This window comes from Muscardinus avellanarius (assembly GCF_963383645.1).
Source record: "Muscardinus avellanarius genome assembly, chromosome: 1".
NCBI lineage: Eukaryota > Metazoa > Chordata > Mammalia > Rodentia > Gliridae > Muscardinus > Muscardinus avellanarius.
Window position 1 is genome coordinate 62748505 of NC_137786.1, and position 19735 is coordinate 62768239.

At 44.3% G+C, this 19735-nt stretch overlaps 1 protein-coding gene across 1 annotated transcript in view; it reads left to right on the top strand.

Moving 5' to 3' along the window:
• Positions 1-19291, top strand: part of ANKDD1B (ankyrin repeat and death domain containing 1B) — a gene marked incomplete at both ends in the record, with an annotated part of 72757 nt that extends 53466 nt beyond the window's left edge. Inside the window, 7 exon segments of the mRNA XM_080705205.1 lie at positions 1011-1109; positions 4040-4138; positions 9334-9432; positions 13992-14109; positions 14894-15061; positions 17871-18002; positions 19230-19291. Coding sequence (XP_080561331.1) covers positions 1011-1109; positions 4040-4138; positions 9334-9432; positions 13992-14109; positions 14894-15061; positions 17871-18002; positions 19230-19291 — 777 coding nt within the window.
• Positions 19292-19735: the final 444 nt, after the last annotated feature.

A 19735-nucleotide genomic window follows, 5' to 3' on the forward strand; every position in this document is an offset into this window, starting at 1 on the left:
GAAGTCTGATATCGGGGAGCTAGCAGGGCCACGTTCTGGTGCAGGCCCTCTTCCTGTTCATAGAGAGCTGTCTGTTTGCTGTGTTGTCATATGGCAGAAAGAAGACTGGGGCTGACCCCTGGCCTTCTCTTATTTTTCTTCAATTTTGTTTTGTTTGTGGTACTGGTGATTGGACCCATAGGCATTCTGCTTCTGAAATATATTATTTTTTAATATTAAATGAAATATTATAAAATAGGGCTAATAATAGCTATTATTATTAGTATTATTGCGCTGACTTGAAGGAAGGGATGTGATTTGAACCATGTCTGATAGACAGGGTCTTTCTAAATTACTGCATGCTGGCCTCAAACCTACGATCTTCCTGTCACAGATTCCCAAGCACTGGTATTAGAGGTGCACACCACTGGCCTGGCCTTTTCCTATAAGGGCACAATCCCATTTATGAGGGCTCTACTCTCTTAACCTCATGGCTTCCAAAAAGCCCAACTTCCAAATACGCTGGCATTGCGACTAGGATTTCACTATGGAATTTTGGGAGGACACAATCACTCCATTGTACGTATATTTCCTGGAACTCTGACATTATTTATTTATTTATTTATTTATTTATTTATTTATTTATTTATTGTGGTACTGGGGTGGAGCCCAGGGACATTCTACCTCTGAGCTACATCCCCAGCCCTATTTTTTATTCTTTAATCTTTGAAACAGTGTCTCACTGAGTTGCAAAGGGCCTCACTCAGTAGCTGAGGCTGTCCGCCAACCAGGATCCTCCTGCTTTAGCCTCCCAAATGCTGGGATTACAAACGTGTACTACTATGCACGACTCAACTCCAATACTTTAAAGAAGGGGATACTTTGAAATAACAGCCTCCCCAAATAATTGGAGACACATTGGGTTTCCTTTTTCTGATAGTTGTGTTACGCGTTGCACTAACTGATTACCACCCACCAGCACGCTGACTGTAACGGGGACCCTCCTCGCCCTCTCCATCTGTCTTTTGCAGCTCAATATCACTGCTTTGCAGATGGCGACTCGGAATGGCCACGCTTCCCTTGTGGACTTTCTTCTCGGTGAGAATGTGGATCTGCACCAGAAGATGGAAGTGAGTCTATTTCAGTGAACACGGGCTTTGGTCAGTCCTGACGCCGCGAGGCTGGCAGTGCCAGGGAGATGCCCCTGGCGGATACAGGTGGGGGTGCGATGCTTCACAAGGGAGATATTCTTTCTGGGAAGGCTCACTGACTTCTTTTGGAGGCTGAGTCTTAATCTTGAGAAATAAAATCCAAGGGATGAATTATAGAAGGTCTTTGAAGTTCTTGAGCGAAACAAAATCTTTGCATTTGAAACATTTGTTTTTGCTACGGGGAAGCTTTCTTACCAATCTAGAGGTGCTACGACTCCTCTAGCAATCCCATCAGTCAGGGTTGAAAGGCAACCGCCCTGAATCTGAGGGAGAGCGATCATTTTCCCTCTTTACCAAACCATCCTGCTTTTCTTTTGAAAGTCAATCCTTTCTACTGATTTGGGCTTGCTGCAGTTGGAATGGGCTTTGGTGGACTCAACAAAGGTTCACTGTGCTGGAATAAGACAAGAAAACATTCCTCTATTTTCCAGTGTGTTTTCATTTCTCCTGTGAGGATATTATTTCCTCTGATCTTGCTAAGCCATTAGTATTTATTGCGCTGACTTGAAGGAAGGGATGTGATATGAACCATGTCTGATAGCTTTTGGAGCATGGAGTTAGGGAAATTGGCTCAGCACCTACCTGGTTCAGTCCAAGGATATTTCCTGCTTCTCAGGGGGAGCTGGGCCCTGCAAGGTGGGTGGCCCTGGCAAGGACACCCCTGCTTCTTTCAGATGGGGGATGCGTCCTCATTTTTCATACATACTGCTCAGCAGAGAAGGTTATTTTTAAGTACAGGAGACCTACACAGCCTCCCTTTGGATTGAGCCCAGCCATGCCCTCAGCCCCTGTTCTTCCTCCCTTGCTTGCCCTCAGATAGCCCCTGAGCTCCTCAACCCTGTGCACCACCGGGCCCCTCTTGGCCTCTTCCTCTGTGTGCTGGAAAAACTCTTGCCTCCTCTCTACGTCGTCTCCCCCGTCCCTGAGAAGCAGCCTGTGCAGATGGAGTTGGGAGGTCTGGGTTAAGGCCAGTCTCTGCCATGTCCCTGTGTCACTACCCCATGGTCTTGCAGGAGTTACTGACACTCATGCCTCATGTAGAAAGGTCTGATGCTGGGATGATTGTCAAGGACGTGGTTATTGAAAAAAACTTGGAAAAGCTATTAGTTAACCTAGTGTTTGAAATAGTATAAACCGGCTGGGTATGGTGGCAAATGCCTGTAATCTCAGTGTTTGGGAGGCTGAGACAGGAGGATCACAGGTTCAAGGTCAGCCTCAGCCGCTTAATGAGATACTCAACAACTTAGGGAGACCTTGTTTAAAAACAAAAATTATAAAAAGAACTGCCAGGCGTGGTGGCGCACGCTTGTAATCCCCGCACTTGGAAGGCGGAGACAGGAGGATCGCGCAGGTTTGAAGCCAGCCGTGCCGGCTAAGAGACCCTGTTTCTGAAAATTAAAAAAAAAAGTATAAAATAGGTCTGTGAGTGTAGCTTGGAGGTAGTAGGGCTTCCAGAAACCCCAGTACCACCAAAAAAAAAAAGAAAAAGAAAAAAAAGAAAAAAAAGAAAGAAAGAAAGAAAGAAAGAAAGAAAGAAAGAAAGAAAGAACTGGGAATGCCCTGAGTTCAATCCCCAGCATAACACACACACACACACACACACACACACACACACACACACACACTAAAACTTAAAAAAAAAAGCAAAAAACACTATAAACTGCTGGGGGGAAGTAAGTGCCATTGTGAGACTGTGTAAAATGTGCCCAATTCATGCTTATTAGTAATATAATCCGTTGTGCCTGAGCAACGCTGTGCTGTCCTAACCGCCACCTGCGCACACATCTGTGTCCCCTCTCCCCTTGGGCTGCTCCCAGTGCCACTACTGACCTGCATAGCCTCACACCCACACGCCTCTGTCTCCCACTCCTCACCTCCCTCCCTCATGCTGTAACTGCTCCTGCCTCTTCCCTTCATGGCATCCTCTCTCTCCCCTCCTCCCAGTTGCCTTCTCTCCTCCTGGAGATGTGTCTTGGGCCTTTCCAGGCCAGTGCAGCTGGGTGGGATGAGGCGAAGCTTGTGCTGGTGGAGGTGGGCTCTGCAGCCTGGCAGAGCTGGTAAGAAGCCAGGGCGCGCTGAGCCAGAGGGGCTAAGGCTCCAGGCACAGGTGTGGCCAGGGAGACAGGTAGGGTAGCCACAGAGTAGGAGGTCAGAGATCAGTTTGCAAAGGGCTTGGTAAGTACTTTGTGCCTGGACTGTATAGAGGCAGGAGGGCTGAACCCCAGAACTGCCACCCCTGAATAAAAGGGGACACCAGTCCTCTAAGACACTGAAGAGAGGGAAGGCTCTAAGACACATCAATTCAGGAAATTCTGAATGTGCGCACCTTTCATGGCTGCTCTGCCGTCTTGCTTTTTGAAGGCTCTGAAAAAGTCTGCAGTGCAGCCCGTCTAATATTTCCTTATCCAGATTTGCTCTCTGTCAGTTCTTAAGAAGAGCCTTCTCTGTCCTTGGGGAAAGGTCAACCCTTTCCCCACCCCACACAGGTCCTTGAAACACTTATCATATGTTGTAGTCATATATTTATGTGACTTCTTAAAAAAAAATAGCATTTGCTAGCCCCACCAGAGCGGACCATTTCTGAGAATGAGCTCTGTTTACCACTAAATCCCCAGCACTCTGAAAAGAGGCTGGTGCAGAGTGGGAGCTCAGGCTGTAGCTCCTTAACGACTCACTCAGGCCTCCTGTGACAGTGACCGCGGAGCTCTTACTCTGCGGCCACCGACAGGATGGGCAGCTTCCGTACCCTGGAGGTCACCAGGAGAGGTCTGCTGAAGTGAGTTGCTTTGTGATTGGAATGATGGAACCAGAATCTTTTGGATTTGAATTTTCTATTATTTTTCCTGCAGCCGAAGGAGTCCCCTCTTCATTTAGCAGTTACCAACAACCGTATCGCAGTTGTGAACAGCTTATTAAGTGCCCAGCATGATATTGACATCTTAAATCAGGTAAGCCAGGCAAATCAGAACGTGAGAGTCTTGTTATGTTTCAACATGGCGTGTGCTGATAGTGAGTCCCGATCAAGTCCAGGGTGCATTAAAAATTCCTGGGAGGATTATGTGCATCCTCCCACTTCTTTTTCTGCAACTCCCACCACACCCCCGTGCTCACCCTTCAACTGTTTCACAGAAGCTCAACTGGGGATCAGATCCTGCTTGATCAAACTGCTGCACATGTAACAGGTGTAGCTGGCACTTATTATTTTTTCCACAAATCTCACAATCTGTACCAGTGGGACTCCAGATAATGGAGGGGAAATATCAGCAAAGTTTGAATGGAAAGATAGGAGACAAGGAAGGCTGATCTTGATTAATGTGGGTCTATATCTGAATATGTGTAAAATTATGAATATGACATGGTTAACCTGGTCAACCATTGGTGAGAGGGGGGGAAGGGAAAACAGGGGCGGGGGAGGGAGAGGGCACCAAATATAGTTTAAATGTATACCATTTATGTTCAATAAAAAATTTGTTTAAAAATATTTGTAGAATTAAAAATACTTAAAATAATAATGTAAAAGACAAGAGGGCAGGGACTAAAATATTGAAAGCTCCTGTGCATTCTATTAATTTGTTTATACTCTGATCATTGGCTGGCACTTTTGATAAACAGCAGCATGGAGGTAAATTGCCAGAGGCTCTTTAAATCAAAAGCCACTGGCTCAGTGTGAGATGTTGTTCTTGGCAGGGAGCCCTTCTCCAGTATACAGAAGCTTTGTTTCTACATTAGAGACTGTAAATGTGCCTGCCTTTGCCTGAAGGCAAGAGAGACCTCTTGGAATAAAGACAGCTCAGGGAATTCAATCAGCTGGACAGAATCTAATGCCACACAAAAACAATCCCTACTGGCTGGAGATAGAGGCGGAGGCGGCACTGTCCCCTCAGGCCCAGGCCGCTCTCGGGGCTGAGCTGCCCTCTTCCAGGCCATGCAGGGAGTGAAGAAAAGAAACCTTTCAAGATGGGACCATCAGCTGCACCTTCTGGTTTAAGAAGATGCCATGCTGCAGTGGGCATGCTTCTCCTAACCCACCATGTGGCCCTCCCCCACCCTCCCTGAAACCAGAACACAACTCAGATCTCTGTGGTCTCCTCCTACTCCATCTGAGTTAATTTTTGCCATGACCCTCATGTAGACTCATGTCTATTTCCATCTCTTCCCTCCCCATTTAGAATCTTCTCCCTCCCGTGCCTTTTACTATCTCAAATGAGTGGGTAGGTGAGGGGAACCCTTTTGTTATTAAATATGCCTACATATCAACCATATTGATGCCTGAATCTTTTCTTTTCTTCTTCTTTCTTTCTTTCTTTCTTTCTTTCTTTCTTTTTTTTGGTGGTACTGGGGTTCCTGGAAACTCTTCTACCTCTAGGCTTGTAGGGGTGCTGGAAAGCAGGCTGGAAGAAGCGCTTTCCCCCCAGTATGAGAAGTTAACTAGAGAAGTCTTCTTCCATATTAGGATTAGAAATAAGGTATTAAAATACAGAGTTAAGATATAGAAGTAAGGTAGGATTGGAAATAGAATGAAGATCCATAAGCCCAGCTGCCCAGGTTGCAGGATTCAAGGATGAGGGTAGGGGACCCACAAGGTCAAAGCCTCTAATCTCCAGCTTGCAGGCCAAGGTCTTTGTAAATGGGACCCCATCCCCATATCTCTGAGCTAGATCAGCAAACAAGGCCAGGCTAATCTGCTCTCCAGGCAGATTCTTCAGTGCAGAGATAAGCCTGGCCCAGCCAAGGTGGGTGGGAAAGGCAGAGCAGGCTCTGACGTGTGTGGATGCATGTTTTAAAATTATTGGTTGTACTTGTTTGTCCTTGTATCTGATTGGTTGTATTCTAAGGTTGGGGGGCTCGAACTTTTGGCGGGCTCTGACGTGTGTAACCACTCCCTCGTGTAGGGTTATAAAATTCAGAGTGTGGAGTGGGGAGGGGTCGAACCTCTACCATTTAGTGTTGAAATTCGACCCCTGGTTAGCCGGGACAGAGCTGCAGCACAATAAACCTCGCTTGCATTTTACATTTCTTGTGAGTCCTTCAATATTTGGGTTGGTGGGCGATTCTCGGACCCTTCAGGCTACACTCCCAGACCTATTTTTTAAATTATTTTTATTTGGAAACAGGGTCTTTTAAGCTGGCTCCGAACCAGCGCGATCCTCCTGTCTTCACCTCCCAAGCGCGGGGATTATAAGCGTGCGCCACCATGCCCAGCTGCCTGACTCTTTTCTGATGGCCAGAACGTTTGCTGCATACACAGCATTGTGCTCATGCGTGGTTTGGTTTTCACTGAGCTGGCTGGATCCAGTGTAGGGAGGAGCGTTGGTTAGGCTGGTCATCCAGAAATAGAATTCTACGTTACCACTTCACACTTCTTGTTCGAGCCAGACATGGTGGCATATACTTGTAATCCCATTCCTTGTGAGGCTGAGACAGGAGGATCAAAGGTTAGAGGCCAGACTCAGCAAAAAAAAAAAAAAAAAAATCTCATTTGGACAATACTGATATAAAACCCAGGAGACAGGAAACACACCAAAGTGTTAGCAAGAGTTATTGTATTATAGTGAGAATTACAACATATTTAAGGTTTTCCTGTTCTAAAAAAAAAGGTGGGGGATGTTTTTTTTTTTTTTAATACTGGTGGAGATTGAGCCCAGGGGAATTCTACCTCTAACTATACCCACATCCCCTTTTTTTTTTTTTTGAAACTTGGTCTTGCTAAATTTGCTATCTGATACATCATTACTCTTGTGTCCCTGTTCCATGTTGGGATATAGACCATTTGTCAGTTTAAGTGTGATGTCTTGGGTGACCAGCCTCCTGAGGGGCACACTGCCATCTACAGGTGAATCATTAATAAGTGCTTTTTTGCAGTTCTGGGGACTGAACCCAGGGGCATTCTATCTCTGAGCTCTATTTTTGTCTTTATTTTTTATTTTTCATTCTTGTTTTTTGGTGGTACTGGGGTTCCCGGAAGCCCTTCTACCACCAGGCTACACCCCCAGACCTATTTTATATTTTTTTATTTGGAAACAGGGTCTCTTAAGCCAGTGAGGTTGGCTCCAAACCAGCACGATCCTCCTGTCTCCACCTCCCAAGCGCAGGGATTACAAGCGTGTGCCACCACGCCCGGCTTTTCGTCTTTATTTAAAACAGGATCTCTCACTAAGTTGCAGAGGGCCTCGCTAAGATGCTGAGGCTGGCTGAGAACCCGCGATCCTGTCTCAGCCTCCTGAGTACTGTGTGTGACATGGTGCCTCGCTCTAATAAGTGCTTTCCGATCATCAGGCCAACTCCTCAAATAAGTTGGCCTGTGTTTTGGTAGAAAGAGCCCTGTGCTTTTTGACATTGCTCATCTCTGTGACCCAGGATAAGTTGCTTTCTCTCTCTGATTAAGGGATTGGGCTACATCACATCCAAGGCCCTTTCTGGCCTAGTATTCACATCAGCATTCTTTCCTGTGGGAACTTAAAATGAGTGATTTCCTTGTGATTTCACATATTTCTTTTGTAACAGTGTCATTCTCTCAATAGCAAACTGATTGTTCCAGAAAGAAATGAGAAGTCTTGAATCCTTTATATATTAGGATGTGGACATTTTTAAAACAGAGAAAATCATTAAAAAGGCAATAAAATAACCTTTAACTCCCATATCTAGACATTACCATTGTTAATATTATTGATGTATTTCCTTCTCTTTCTCCACATGCTTCTTTAAATGAAATCAAACTCAGCTAGGCATAGTGTTGCCCCCCAAGGTCTTTAACATTATACCATAAATATTCTTTATTTGTAAAAATAATCTTTTTGTATATGTATATATGGTGTTGGGGGATGAAACCTCACATGTACTGGGCAAGCATTCTGCCACTGAGCTATATTCTCAGCTCTGTATATAATCGTGTGTGTGTGTGTGTGTGTGTGTGTGTTACTGGAGGTAGAACCTAGGGGCTTTTCTACCTCTGGGCTACACTCCCAGACCAATTTTCTATTTTATTTGGAAACAGGGTCTCACTAAGTTGCTGAGGCTGGCTTCGAACCTGTGCGATCCTCTTGTCTCAGCCTCCCAAGTGCGGGGATTACAAGCGTGTGCCACCATGCCTGGTTCTGTATATAATCTTTGAAGTAATATTTTACTGTGGTAAAATGCATGTAACATAATAATGATCACTTTTTTAGTGTATAATCCAGTGATGCTTTACTCTAAACTCTATCTTTCCCTCTTTCTTTTTTCCTTTTTCTTTTGGTGGTACTAGGAATGGAACCCTTCTACCTCCGGGCTACACTCTCAGACCTATTTTTATATTTTATTTGGAAACAGGGTCTCTTAAGCCAGCGCGGCTGGCTTCGAACCTGCGGAATCCTCCTGTCTCCGCCTCCCAAGCGCGGGGATTACAAGCGTGCGCCACCACACCCAGCTATCTTTCCCTCTTTCTAATGGCATCATAACAGTTACAACTGTAACAGAATTGTGGGTGACTTCGTTTTGGGTCACCCCCCCGCCCCCGTACTATCTCGGGAATATTATAGGGATGTAAAATTTTTCTTACATTTCTATCTTTGTAATAAAAAACTCATTTAAGTTTTTGGTAATAGTTCAGACTAGTGTATATCGATCCTGGTTCAGAACAAGAACCGGCGGCGATGGGAAGTTTCTGGGAGCCTAACAGAGGTCCCTGGAAACAGTTCCCCCAAAAGGTAACAATTTCTAATGTTTTCCTACTGTTTCACTATACAAGATGTACCCTAACTTATCTAATGTCTCCTTGTTAAATCTGTACCTTCCTCTCAATTTTTCACTATTAAAAATAATACTGCCTAAGACTTGGTGGCACACATCTCTTGTCCCAGCTACTCAGAGGCTGAGGCAGGAGAATTGCAAGTTTGAGATTGGCTTGGGCAACTTAGTGAGACCCTGTCTCAAAATAAAATATAAACAGCTGAGGATGTAACTCAGTGGGAGAGTGCCCCTAGATTCAATTCCTAACACCACAAACAAAGAGACCTGTTCCCTGCAGTCAGGTAAAGACATTAGACTGCACCCCTTCCCTTAAGCCTCGATAGCACACCTCCCCTTTCCCTTCGTCTTTCCATTCTGCAAGTTTTCCTCCCTCCTTAATATGCTTTCATTACATTTAAAAAATCTCTCCTGGCAGAGGCAGCAGACCCCTCTGCACGTAGCTGCTGATCTTGGGAATGTAGAACTGGTAGAAACTCTGCTGAAGGCGGGCTGTGACTTGAAGACTGTGGACAAGGTAATTGCCCTGAGCCTTTTCTGTTCATCCAAGTGGCTGTAAGCACAAGCAGCAACATTAGCATCCCATCCAGGAAATGGGTTCAACCTGGAGAAGCACTGCATTTTCAATGTCAGAAAAACAGCCCAGCTTATATGTTTGAAGCTTGTTTTTCAATTTTTTTTTTTTTTTTTTTTTTGGTGTTACTGGGGTTCCTGGAAGCCCTTCTACCTCCGGGCTACACTCCCAGACCTATTTTTACATTTTCATTTTTGGAAACAGGGTCTCCTAAGCCAGCGTGCGCGGCGGGCTTTGAACCTGCGCGATCCTCCTGTCTCTGCCTCCCAAGCGCGGGGATTACAAGCGTGCGCCACCATGCCTGGCTTGTTTTTCAAATTTTAATTAAACTTTTATCAAGGTAAATACATATTACATAATTTACCATATTAGCTGGGCATGGTGGTGTGTTTTCTGGTACTTAGGTGGCTTAGACAGGAGGATCTCAGGCTTGAGGCCAGTCTCAGCAACTTATTGAAGCCCTCAATAACTTAGTGAGACCCTGTTTCAAAATAATAAGGGCTGGGGTGTAGCTTGGAGGTAGAATGCCTCTGGGTTCCACCTCCAGTACTCCCCTAAAAAAAAAATCTTAAGTAATTTTCTTTCCTTCTTTCTTTCACGCTTTCTTCCTCCTCTCTCTCCTCTCTTTCTCTCTCTCTTTCTCCCCCCCCTCTCTCTCTCTCCTCCCTCCCTCCCTCCCTCTGGAGAGGGAACTCAGGTCTGCACTTTATCTCCCTCACTCCTTTCCTTTTTTGTCTTTACACACAGTTGGTTCGCTCCACATCTCCACACCTCCCTAATTCACCCTACTCTTGTTTAGAATCACACATTTTATGTTTGTACTTTCTGAAGTAGTGCTGTTATTTTACTTTATGTTTATTTTACTTTATGTTAGGTGTTTGTATTTATTTATTTATTTATTTATTTATTTATTTATTTTTGTGGGTCTGGGGATGGACCCCAGGGGCATTCGACCTCTGAGCTACACTCCCTGCCCTATTTTTTATTCTTTATTTTGAAACCTGGTCTCACTGAGTTGCAGAGATACTTACTAAGTAGCTGAGGCTGTTTGCAAACCGTGATCCTCCTGTCTCAGCCTCCCCAGTGCTGGGATTACAAGCGTGCGCCACCACGCCCGGCTTATATTAGGTGTTTTTAATCATAAAAGTAACGCAGCCTCATTGTGGACAATTTGGAAAGCATAGGAAATCATAAGGAGTGAGAACAACTACCCATAATTCCATGGCCTGGGTGGAATCTCACCACTTTCCCCAGCTGTGGCAGGTTAACCTTGTGGATATTTTCTCTTAGTATGTCCCCATGTGTCCTTTTTGCAATTTGTTCTATATTTTCCACTCATACTGGACAATCCCAGGGCCATTCTGTGGGTAGAAGACCTATACGGTAGGTAGGAATTTTTGCCGGTGCTTCTGGGCTGGTGGGCTGGATGTTCCAGCAGTCGTGGTTAGTACTACTGCTTGACTTCCTTTTCAAAACAAAAGCCCAGAGATACCAGGTTTTACCATGTGATTTTCCCAGATTTCCTTTCTACTTCATCTCTTTCATTTTGGAGTCTGGCACTTAGGTGGTACTCAATACCTAATAACTGCTCCCACAATTTTTTTTTTTTTTTTTTTTACCAAAGATACATGTTTATAAGATTATGTTAAAGTCTGGATGGGAAAAAAAAGAACAAAGGTTTAGTGTGAATTTGCCTTTTCTAGAAGCCCACCTTCTGAAGGTTCCAGGGGACCTTCAATCCACCCTGTTCTCTCACTGGCAGAGGCACAAAGTGCCTGGACTTTCACTAGCGTATACTCCCTAGGAATATTTTTTTCTTGAGCTTGGAAACTCTGGCTTTCAGAATTCCGCCTTTCCAAGATAGGCTAATTATGGTGATTCAAATGGCTCTACAAGCCAGGATTTAGACAGCATGCAATTAGAGGCTTGCTAAATGCCCACAAAATGCAGTTCTTCCTAATTTCATTACTGTCTCTTTTGATTAGAGGCTGATGACTTTCAGCCCTAATTTCCCAGCTCACCTGGGTCTTAGCGCCTGGACCAATAGCCCAATCATCTGTGTGGGTGGAAATCATACTTGTTGCCAATATCCAGCCATGTAAGAGAATTATTGGGATGCGTTTCTAGATCCGTAAGGTTAGAAACACAAGTTCCTAAGAGTAGAACTTCTGGAATTACTTCTGACCGTTAATTTTAATTATTTTGGGGGTTCCTGAGTGAATTCTTCATGAGATATTTGAAAAGCAATAAGAATTGCCATCCTTTGTACAGAAAAACGTGTAGATGTAGAAGTTATGCACCACATAAAACTTATCTAAGGCCATTTGCAAAGCAGTGTGCCCTAGCTTTGAGCTATATTCATCCTGAGAAAGGCGTGCCTTTTTGTAATTTGCATCCGACAGCATATGGGCTCGAGGCAGCAGGTGGTCTCCACATTAGGTCCAGGACAGCTCTTTTTGCTTATTCCATTTGGTTAAGATTGGAATATCTTGCCCTTGTCAGAGTCAGTGTATTATAATAGAAAAAAATTCTAGGTGTATTGGACTGAGCTCTATACTATGTTATTCTTTTGTGTGTGTGGGGGGTGTCTGGGGATGGAACCCAGAGTCATTCGACCTCTGAGCTACACCCCCTGCCCAATTTTTTATTCTTTATTTTTTAAATTTATTTTTATTGGTGCATTGTGATCATATATCACATTGGAATACAAGACTTGAGAGGATATACAAGCACACATCATCCAATTAGCCCTCATCCAGTCCCCATCCCATTCCCTCCCCCTCCCTCGATCCACCACGCCCGGCTTCTCCTGCTCTTTGAATTGATTCCACATTTTCTTTGAAAACAGAAAATTCATTGGTTCTGTTTTTTTTTTTTTATGCCTGGTAGCATTCTTAGGTCCTTTTGGCTAGATGGAAATAAGTTACTTTTCTACCAATTGAATAAGCTCTTTTTCCTAACAAATCTTTAAGATGTTGAGTTAGACTTTGAAAACTATATATAATGCATAAATATAGTTGAAGGCAGCCCCTAGGAAAGGGTAATACTTGTTAGTCATGATGACACCTGGGATCCCGAGGTTTAGGGTGGAAGGAGAATTTTTTTTTTTTTAATATAGAGCCTTAATTTTTTAACCAAATGCATTTATTATTATTTTAAGTCTTTTTTGTTCATCAAACAAATTTATATCCTAGCCTAACATAAAATGGTTTCTGTAATGGCTTGGACTTAGAATGTCCCCCTAGCCCTCATGGATACAAGGCAGTAATGTTGGAAGCGGGGCATGGCTCTTTTTTCCTTTTTGTGGTACTGGGGGTGGAACCCAGGGGCATTCTACCTCTGAGCTACACCCTTAGCCCTATTTTTTATTTTTTATTTTGAAACAGGGTCTCACTGAGTTGCAGAGGGCCTCATTAAGTAGCTGAAGCTAGCCACAAACCTGCGATTGTCCTGTCTCATCGTCCCAAGTGCTGGGATTACAAACATGCGCCACCACCCAGTTTCAACATGGTTGTTAAAGAGGGGTCCCTGGGTATGTGGCCTTTGGGATTATATATGGCTCTCCTTTTACTCATTCTCTGTTTCCGGCCTCCATGATGTGAGAGCAGAGCTTTGTACTCTCTCTCGCACTAGTTCCTGCCTCCAAGCCCTGAGCTCTGCAGACCCAGCCTCACATGGACTAAACTCCAAATCTTTAAGGAAACTGAGCAAATAAATCTTCCTTCTTCTAAATTGTGTGGTTATATTAGTGAGAATGTGGACTGAGAAAGTTTTTAATAAAAGATACAAGAAGTAATTAAAACTTTCTCCTATATACATTATCTATTTATAAATACATTTAACCATCATTAAATCACTCATTAAGTTCAGTAGTTCAGAAGCAAAAGGGAATTCTATTTTATTTTAATCTCTACCAATTTTGTCTCATGTTACTACTGCAAACAGTTTAGTGCTTTGGTAGATAAGCTATCTATTTAATGTTTTTACTGATTGTTGGAAAAGACCTGGGCTTTCCAAGTCCTCTGCCATTTCCTATGGAAGCTTGAAGGTCCACTCAGCCTGACCCTTGAATGCACAAAGCACGCAGGTTTCTCTAAGAAATAAAAATACAGGATGGGGGGAGGTGTTGAAATAGCTCAGTGGTCAAATGCGTGCATAGCATGTGGGAGGCCCTGGGTTCAATTTCTAGTACCACAAAAAAGAAAAGAAAATGCTATAGCACAAAGATGAATGCAGAAGTCTTCTTTTGTGTGTGTGTGCTACTGGGGATGGAACCTAGGGGCTTTCTACCCCTGGGCAACACTCTCAGAGTTATTTTATACTTTATTTGGAAACAGGATCTCACTAAGTGGCTGAGAGCCTCACTAAGTAGCTGAGGCTGGCTTCGAACCTGTGTGATCCTCTTGTCTCAGCCTCCCAAGTATTGGGATTATAAGTGTGCACCACCACGCCTGGCTAATGCAGAAATATTCTGCTCTTTCCTCTTTACCTTGTGAATTTAGAGTTGTGATCTTTTGGGTTCTTCAGTGTTCCAGGAGAGGGGAATGAGGATCAAAGATAAAGTGCCCACAGCTCCCAAGTTCATTGGATCTCCCCATCCTCCGCTTCACCTCTTTGGAAGCAAGGCACTGTGGAAGTAAAGCTCATGCTGGGCTGGAGAAGACCTTACATTTTATAGTCTCTTAAACAATTGCGGGGCATGCACACTTCCCATGCCTATTCTGACTTCTGTGTAGGAGAAAGGTCCTGCCCCTTCCTTGGCTACGCTTCCCAGGAGTCTGCAGAGCTTCCTAGAGGAAGTTGCCAGTGCTGGGAAGGGTGCAGGCAGATTGCTGTGCTGACATTTCCTCTCCCTCTGCTCTTTTTCAGAGTGAGCAAATATTAGTCAGCAGCATGGGGCTTCATGTTGCAAAACACTTGAATTTTCTGTTAGACAAATGGTACTCAAGCTTTTTATTTGAGACATTTGTCTCCATCTTGGATGACCCCCCCCAAAAAAAAAGGCCCAAGGGCAGAAGTTGTAGGGAGTAGTCTTTGTTATGACCTAACCAGTTATATCTGAAAAAAAAATGAAATGCATACACTCAGAAATGGGATGATAATTGAGCATGTCTGAAATAATCTGATACAATTCTTTTCTTTTCTTTTTGCGGGTCTGGGAATGGAACCCAGAAGCATTTGACCTCTGAGCTACACCCCCTGACCAATTTTTTATTCTTTATTTTGAAACAGGGTCTCACTAAGTTGTAGAGGGCCTAAGTAGCTGAGGCTGTCCGTGAACCGCAATCCTCTGGTCTTAGCCTCCCAAATGCTGGGATTACAAGCGTGCGCCACTACGCCTGGCTTTTGATACAATTATTTTTAGTGTAGGAGCAGAGGTAGAGCCTTGGGGAACCACCAGCAGGCTTTACCCTGACATTCAAGCAGGACCACAGCCTGGAGACCAGGCACATTCGCACACTCCTCTGGGACCTGGCTTACCATCAGCTGAAAGCCAATGAGTGGCAGAGGCTGGCCCGCTCATGGGACTTTGCAGATGAGCAGATCACAGCCATCGAGGAGCAGTGGTCTGGTAAGTGTGGACTGAGGAGGTGGGCAGGAGGTGTCAATGTCAGGAGCAGCAGCCTTCCTGCTGTGGACTTTCCAGGTGAGTGCCTGGTAGTCTTGGACAATAAGCTAGAGTTTGTGAAGAATGAGTACTTTGAAGGAGCCATATTGAAAAGGTGGCTGTTAGCCTAAAAAGAAATTAAGGTTCCCAACTGAATAGGCACGCAGGGAGGAAGGATTTAATAGCCGGCCTGCCCTTGGGAAGCCAGTCTGATTTCTGGTGTCCCTTGAGATGGTCCGTAAGTGAACATCTTATTTTGCATTCAGTGGGTGCCCTGGATTTCCATCCCAGGAGAGACTCCCTCAACAGGTCCAGGGGAAAGAGGTTCTTGAAAGACATGGCCTTGAGGGAGACTTGGCTGTGCCATGAGAGACACAGGGGTGCGGACTCAGAGGGTTGTCTTGGTTAGATGATTCCAGGCAACAGAGTCATTCCAGCCAGACTCGAGATGTTGCAATTAGTGAGGTCAGGTCTGCTCGATTCCTTAGCTTTGCTCTTTTATGATTTGATCAAAACCTAGGTAATATAGAATATTTGCTTGGCATTAATCAACATGGTTTAAACAAAGAAGCAGGCACTTTTCTTGGCAAAGCTTTCTATCAGGGCTCTCGGCTTATAGGGTGATCCTGTGGTGGGACAGTGTCCGGGTGCAGGGCTGATTTGCGTCAGGAATTTGTGTGTCCAGATGGCAGAGCCATGGTCCCATGAGCACATGCTCCTCACTGCCCACAAATGAACTCTGCGGCTTCCTATTGCTAATTGAAGGATAACTCTTTCATGTGGACATATGGAAGATAAGTTATTGAAAGCATGGAATATTGACTAATTTCTGAAAGTTTTCTTTTATGTCACCATGTTAAAATTTTTGCTTTAGGCATATAGTGTTTTGAGATGTCTTCAGGAAAACTGAGTTGCCCTTTTGAAATTTCTCTTGACATAAATGACTTGAAAAAATACATTGTACCCTAGGAGTACTGGCCTGCAGAATAGGAGGGATTTTAGAGTGTTTTAGTAAAATCTTTATGGAATGGGGCTGGAGATATAGCTCAATGGTAGAGTGCTTGCCTAGCATGTGTGAGGCCCTAGGTTCAATTTACAGTAACAACAACAAAAAAGTCTTTATGGAGCATCTATATTTATTTCCACCTGATGAGGAACACATTAGCTATAAACTGTGTACAAATTATACTTGATGAATTCATAATCCTGTTGGAATGATAAATTAATGTTCACAATCCAATTAGATAGTAATTCTGGATAAAGCTACTGGTACTGGGGAGTTTGTGGGCTTTGAAGCAAAAGGAATGACATGTTCATGACATTGAAGAAAAAAAATTTTTTTTTAAGAGCAAGATTAGGAAAGGAAGCATAGTTCTCCAAGGTGGGTGACACGGCTCCCTGCTGGGGTGGACTAGAACAAAATGTGGATACATAAAAGAACACAAATTTGTCATTGCATCTTTCTATTTATTCTCTTAAGGCAGACATCCAGGGGTGGATGCTGAGTAACTTTTTTTTTTTTTTTTCTGAAGAAGCTGTTAGATATAAAATGTTCCGTAAAGAGCTCATTTATTAATATTTAGGGTTGACATAATTGAGTCATGAGTTGTAATCCCACTGCTGGGATTATCTGGGTGGTAACCAGGTGAGTAGGGTGTGGGTGGAGGTGGGCCCCTGGGGGTGTGGCTTTGGGGATTTTATATGGCTCCTCCTCCCCTGCTCTTCCTCTGGCTTCTGGCCTCCATGATGTGAGCACAGCCCACGTGTTCTCCCGCTGCTCTCCACCTCCAGTCGCCATGCCCTGAGATCCTAGTCGCCAGCCTTACATGGACTGAACTGGAAACTAAGAAAGTAAATCTTTCTTCTGGGTTACGTGGCCAAGTCTTCAGATGATGGCTATGAGAATGCCGACTGGAATAGGGGCTGTGAACCAAGTAAGTCTGGGAGTCTGCTAGAGTATTGCCTTTGTAGGAGTATTTGCTGCAGGATGCAGTTTCTTCTCCCTGTCCCTCTGATGTGAACAGTGAAAATCCTCTCACCCTCAGAGTTCATGCCCTCCCCTTGTGTGGTGTCTGTCTGCTTCTGCAAGGGAGCCTGTCGTGTGTTTGTAAACTCTTGTAGTGGGTGAAAATGTCTTCTGCATCTTGCATCTTGAGTTCCCAACATCTTCCCCAGCACCTCTTAGGCGTTATGTATCCAGCCAGTATTTACCAAATGAATAGTCCCCACCCAGGCTTGCAGACTTGCATCAGACTTGTGTCCTTGGAACTGGAATGGCAAAATGGTACATCCTTGATGCTCAATGTGATCATCATCATCAGCAGCAGCATTTGAGAACTCATCAGACATGCAGATTCTTACCCCAGACCTAAGGGATCCTAATCTGTATTCTACCAGGATGCCCAAATGCAGTGCACGCACTGAGTCTAAGATGTGCTGGTCTACGGCAACAGTGCCTGGACGTTGCTGAAAAGCTCTGTCTCCTGTTAAGATTGTTACCTCCGGGCTGGCACCAAGTTGTCTAGGCTCTTGCCCACTCCCTTGGATGTGTGCCAGCACAATAGTTACCTGGCCGAGGCTAAAGTGGATGCAAACACTGGCCATTGTAAAGCAGCACCAGTGAGGGGAACCGTAAGGGCTTTTGATCTGGCAGCTGCTAGAAAAGGAATGGATGTACAACTACAGCTGTGGAGAAAACTGAGTTACAACTGAGCTCACAGCGGAAAGACGTCGGCACAAGTGTTTCACCTTGAGCTTCTTGTGCTTGATGCAGGAAATGAAAGCTTCCGTGAACATGGCCACAGGGCTCTGCTTATCTGGCTGCACAGGGACCTGCTGACGCAGCCCGATCCTGCCAAGCACCTGTATGAAGAGCTGGTACGTGCAGGTTTCCCACAGCTTGCTGGTGAGTTACAGTTTCTTATAAAAAGAACCCCCAGGGTTCAGTCAACAGAAGCATCACCCTGAACAGAGCAGTCCCTGCTGGTATTGGATGCAGCTGGTACAGAACACGAGCTGTGGAAGGGGCTCAAGGTGCCAGCAGCTTCTCCTTCCTTGAGGGACCCAGTCCTCCCTGGGCATGTTTAGCTGTGTCAGCCCCTTACTGGGCATTTGGAAAAGTCTGGGGTTTTTTATGTGTCATGGGCATGGATAGGTGGGCAAATGCTAGACAATCTCCTGTTTGCTAGCTTGTTCAAAATGCCATTTTGTTCCTGATAGGAAGCTCTATAAGTTAATGTTTTTGGAAATCTTATCTCTGGCTTCAGGAAAAAAAAAAGCAGATAGGTTATTACTGAACCAGCTGAAGTTGGTGCTAAAAATCACTTTGTCAAAAATCACTGATCATACTGTCAGGGAAGATGCTTTGAAAAGTTATTAGAAAGTGTTCGGCCGGGCGCGGTGGCGCACGCTTGTAATCCCCGCGCTTGGGAGGCGGAGACAGGAGGATCGTGCAGGTTCGAAGCCAGCTGCGCTGGCGTAAGAGACCCTGTTTCCACATTAAAAAAAGTATTAAAAAATAGGTATGGGAGTGTAGCCCGTGGGAGTGTAGCCCGGAGGTAGAAGGGCTTCCAGGAACCCCAGTACCACCAAATAAAAGAGAAAGTGTTAGAACTTTCCTGTAATAACAACACTGAAGCAAAGAATAGGGGTGTCTGCTGTTATTATCCCTGAAGCACTTTGACCTGAGGCTGAGAACATAAATTGTGAGTCAGAACGCTGATCCAGGATTATTTCCAGCAGTTGTAGTTACAAGTGATAGTGTGTGGATGAGACCTACCATCCAGAACATTCATCACACCGAGTTCCCCCTCAACTTTAACCTTTTCTATGAAAGACTGTCCTTCAGAACTCTCAGGGAAGACCAAGGCAGTCCAAGGAAGTGGCAAAAAGCCTGTGCTCTGAAGCAAGACTGTGCAGGCTCACCCCTGAACTCCAGCACTGCCTCAGTGACCGTGGGCAAGTTCTATGACTTCACTATGTCATTGCTCCTATTGATTAACTAGGGAAGGAAATAAAAATGTCCACTTCAAAGAGCTGTTGTGGGATTAAATGAGTGGTAGTGTTGGCACATAGTAAGTGCTTACAAAATGTTATTAGCTATTAATCATTAATGTTACCCTATTTTTTCTAGAAAAGATCCGTCAACTCAAAGGAAAACCTGACTCAAGCTCCAAGAAATGTGCAGTTTCATAAATGCCCACAGAAATTGTATTTAAATTATTTCCTACTTAGCATTTGGTTCTTTTAAGTGTAGTTCCTTATTGCCATTAAGTTTCTTCCAACAAATATTGATTTTCCTCTCAACTATGAAGATGGTGGTGAAAGGATCCTTTAGCTGATAAAAAAAAGAGTAATACTATTATACTTTTGACCATTGGAAAATTACATTTACCTTTGGAATTTGGCTGAAGGCAAGTTATGACTTTCCCATTTTTGTCATTTAATGCAACACATGTAACATAATCTAGAAAGAATTTTTTTTTTTTTTTTTTTTTGTACTGGGGATGGAACCCAGGGGCATTCTACCTCTAAGCTACACCTCTGGCACTATTTTTTATTCTTTATTTTGAAACAGGGTCTCACTAAGTTGCAGAGGGCCTAAGTAGCTGAGAATGGCCGTGAACCTTTGATTCTCTT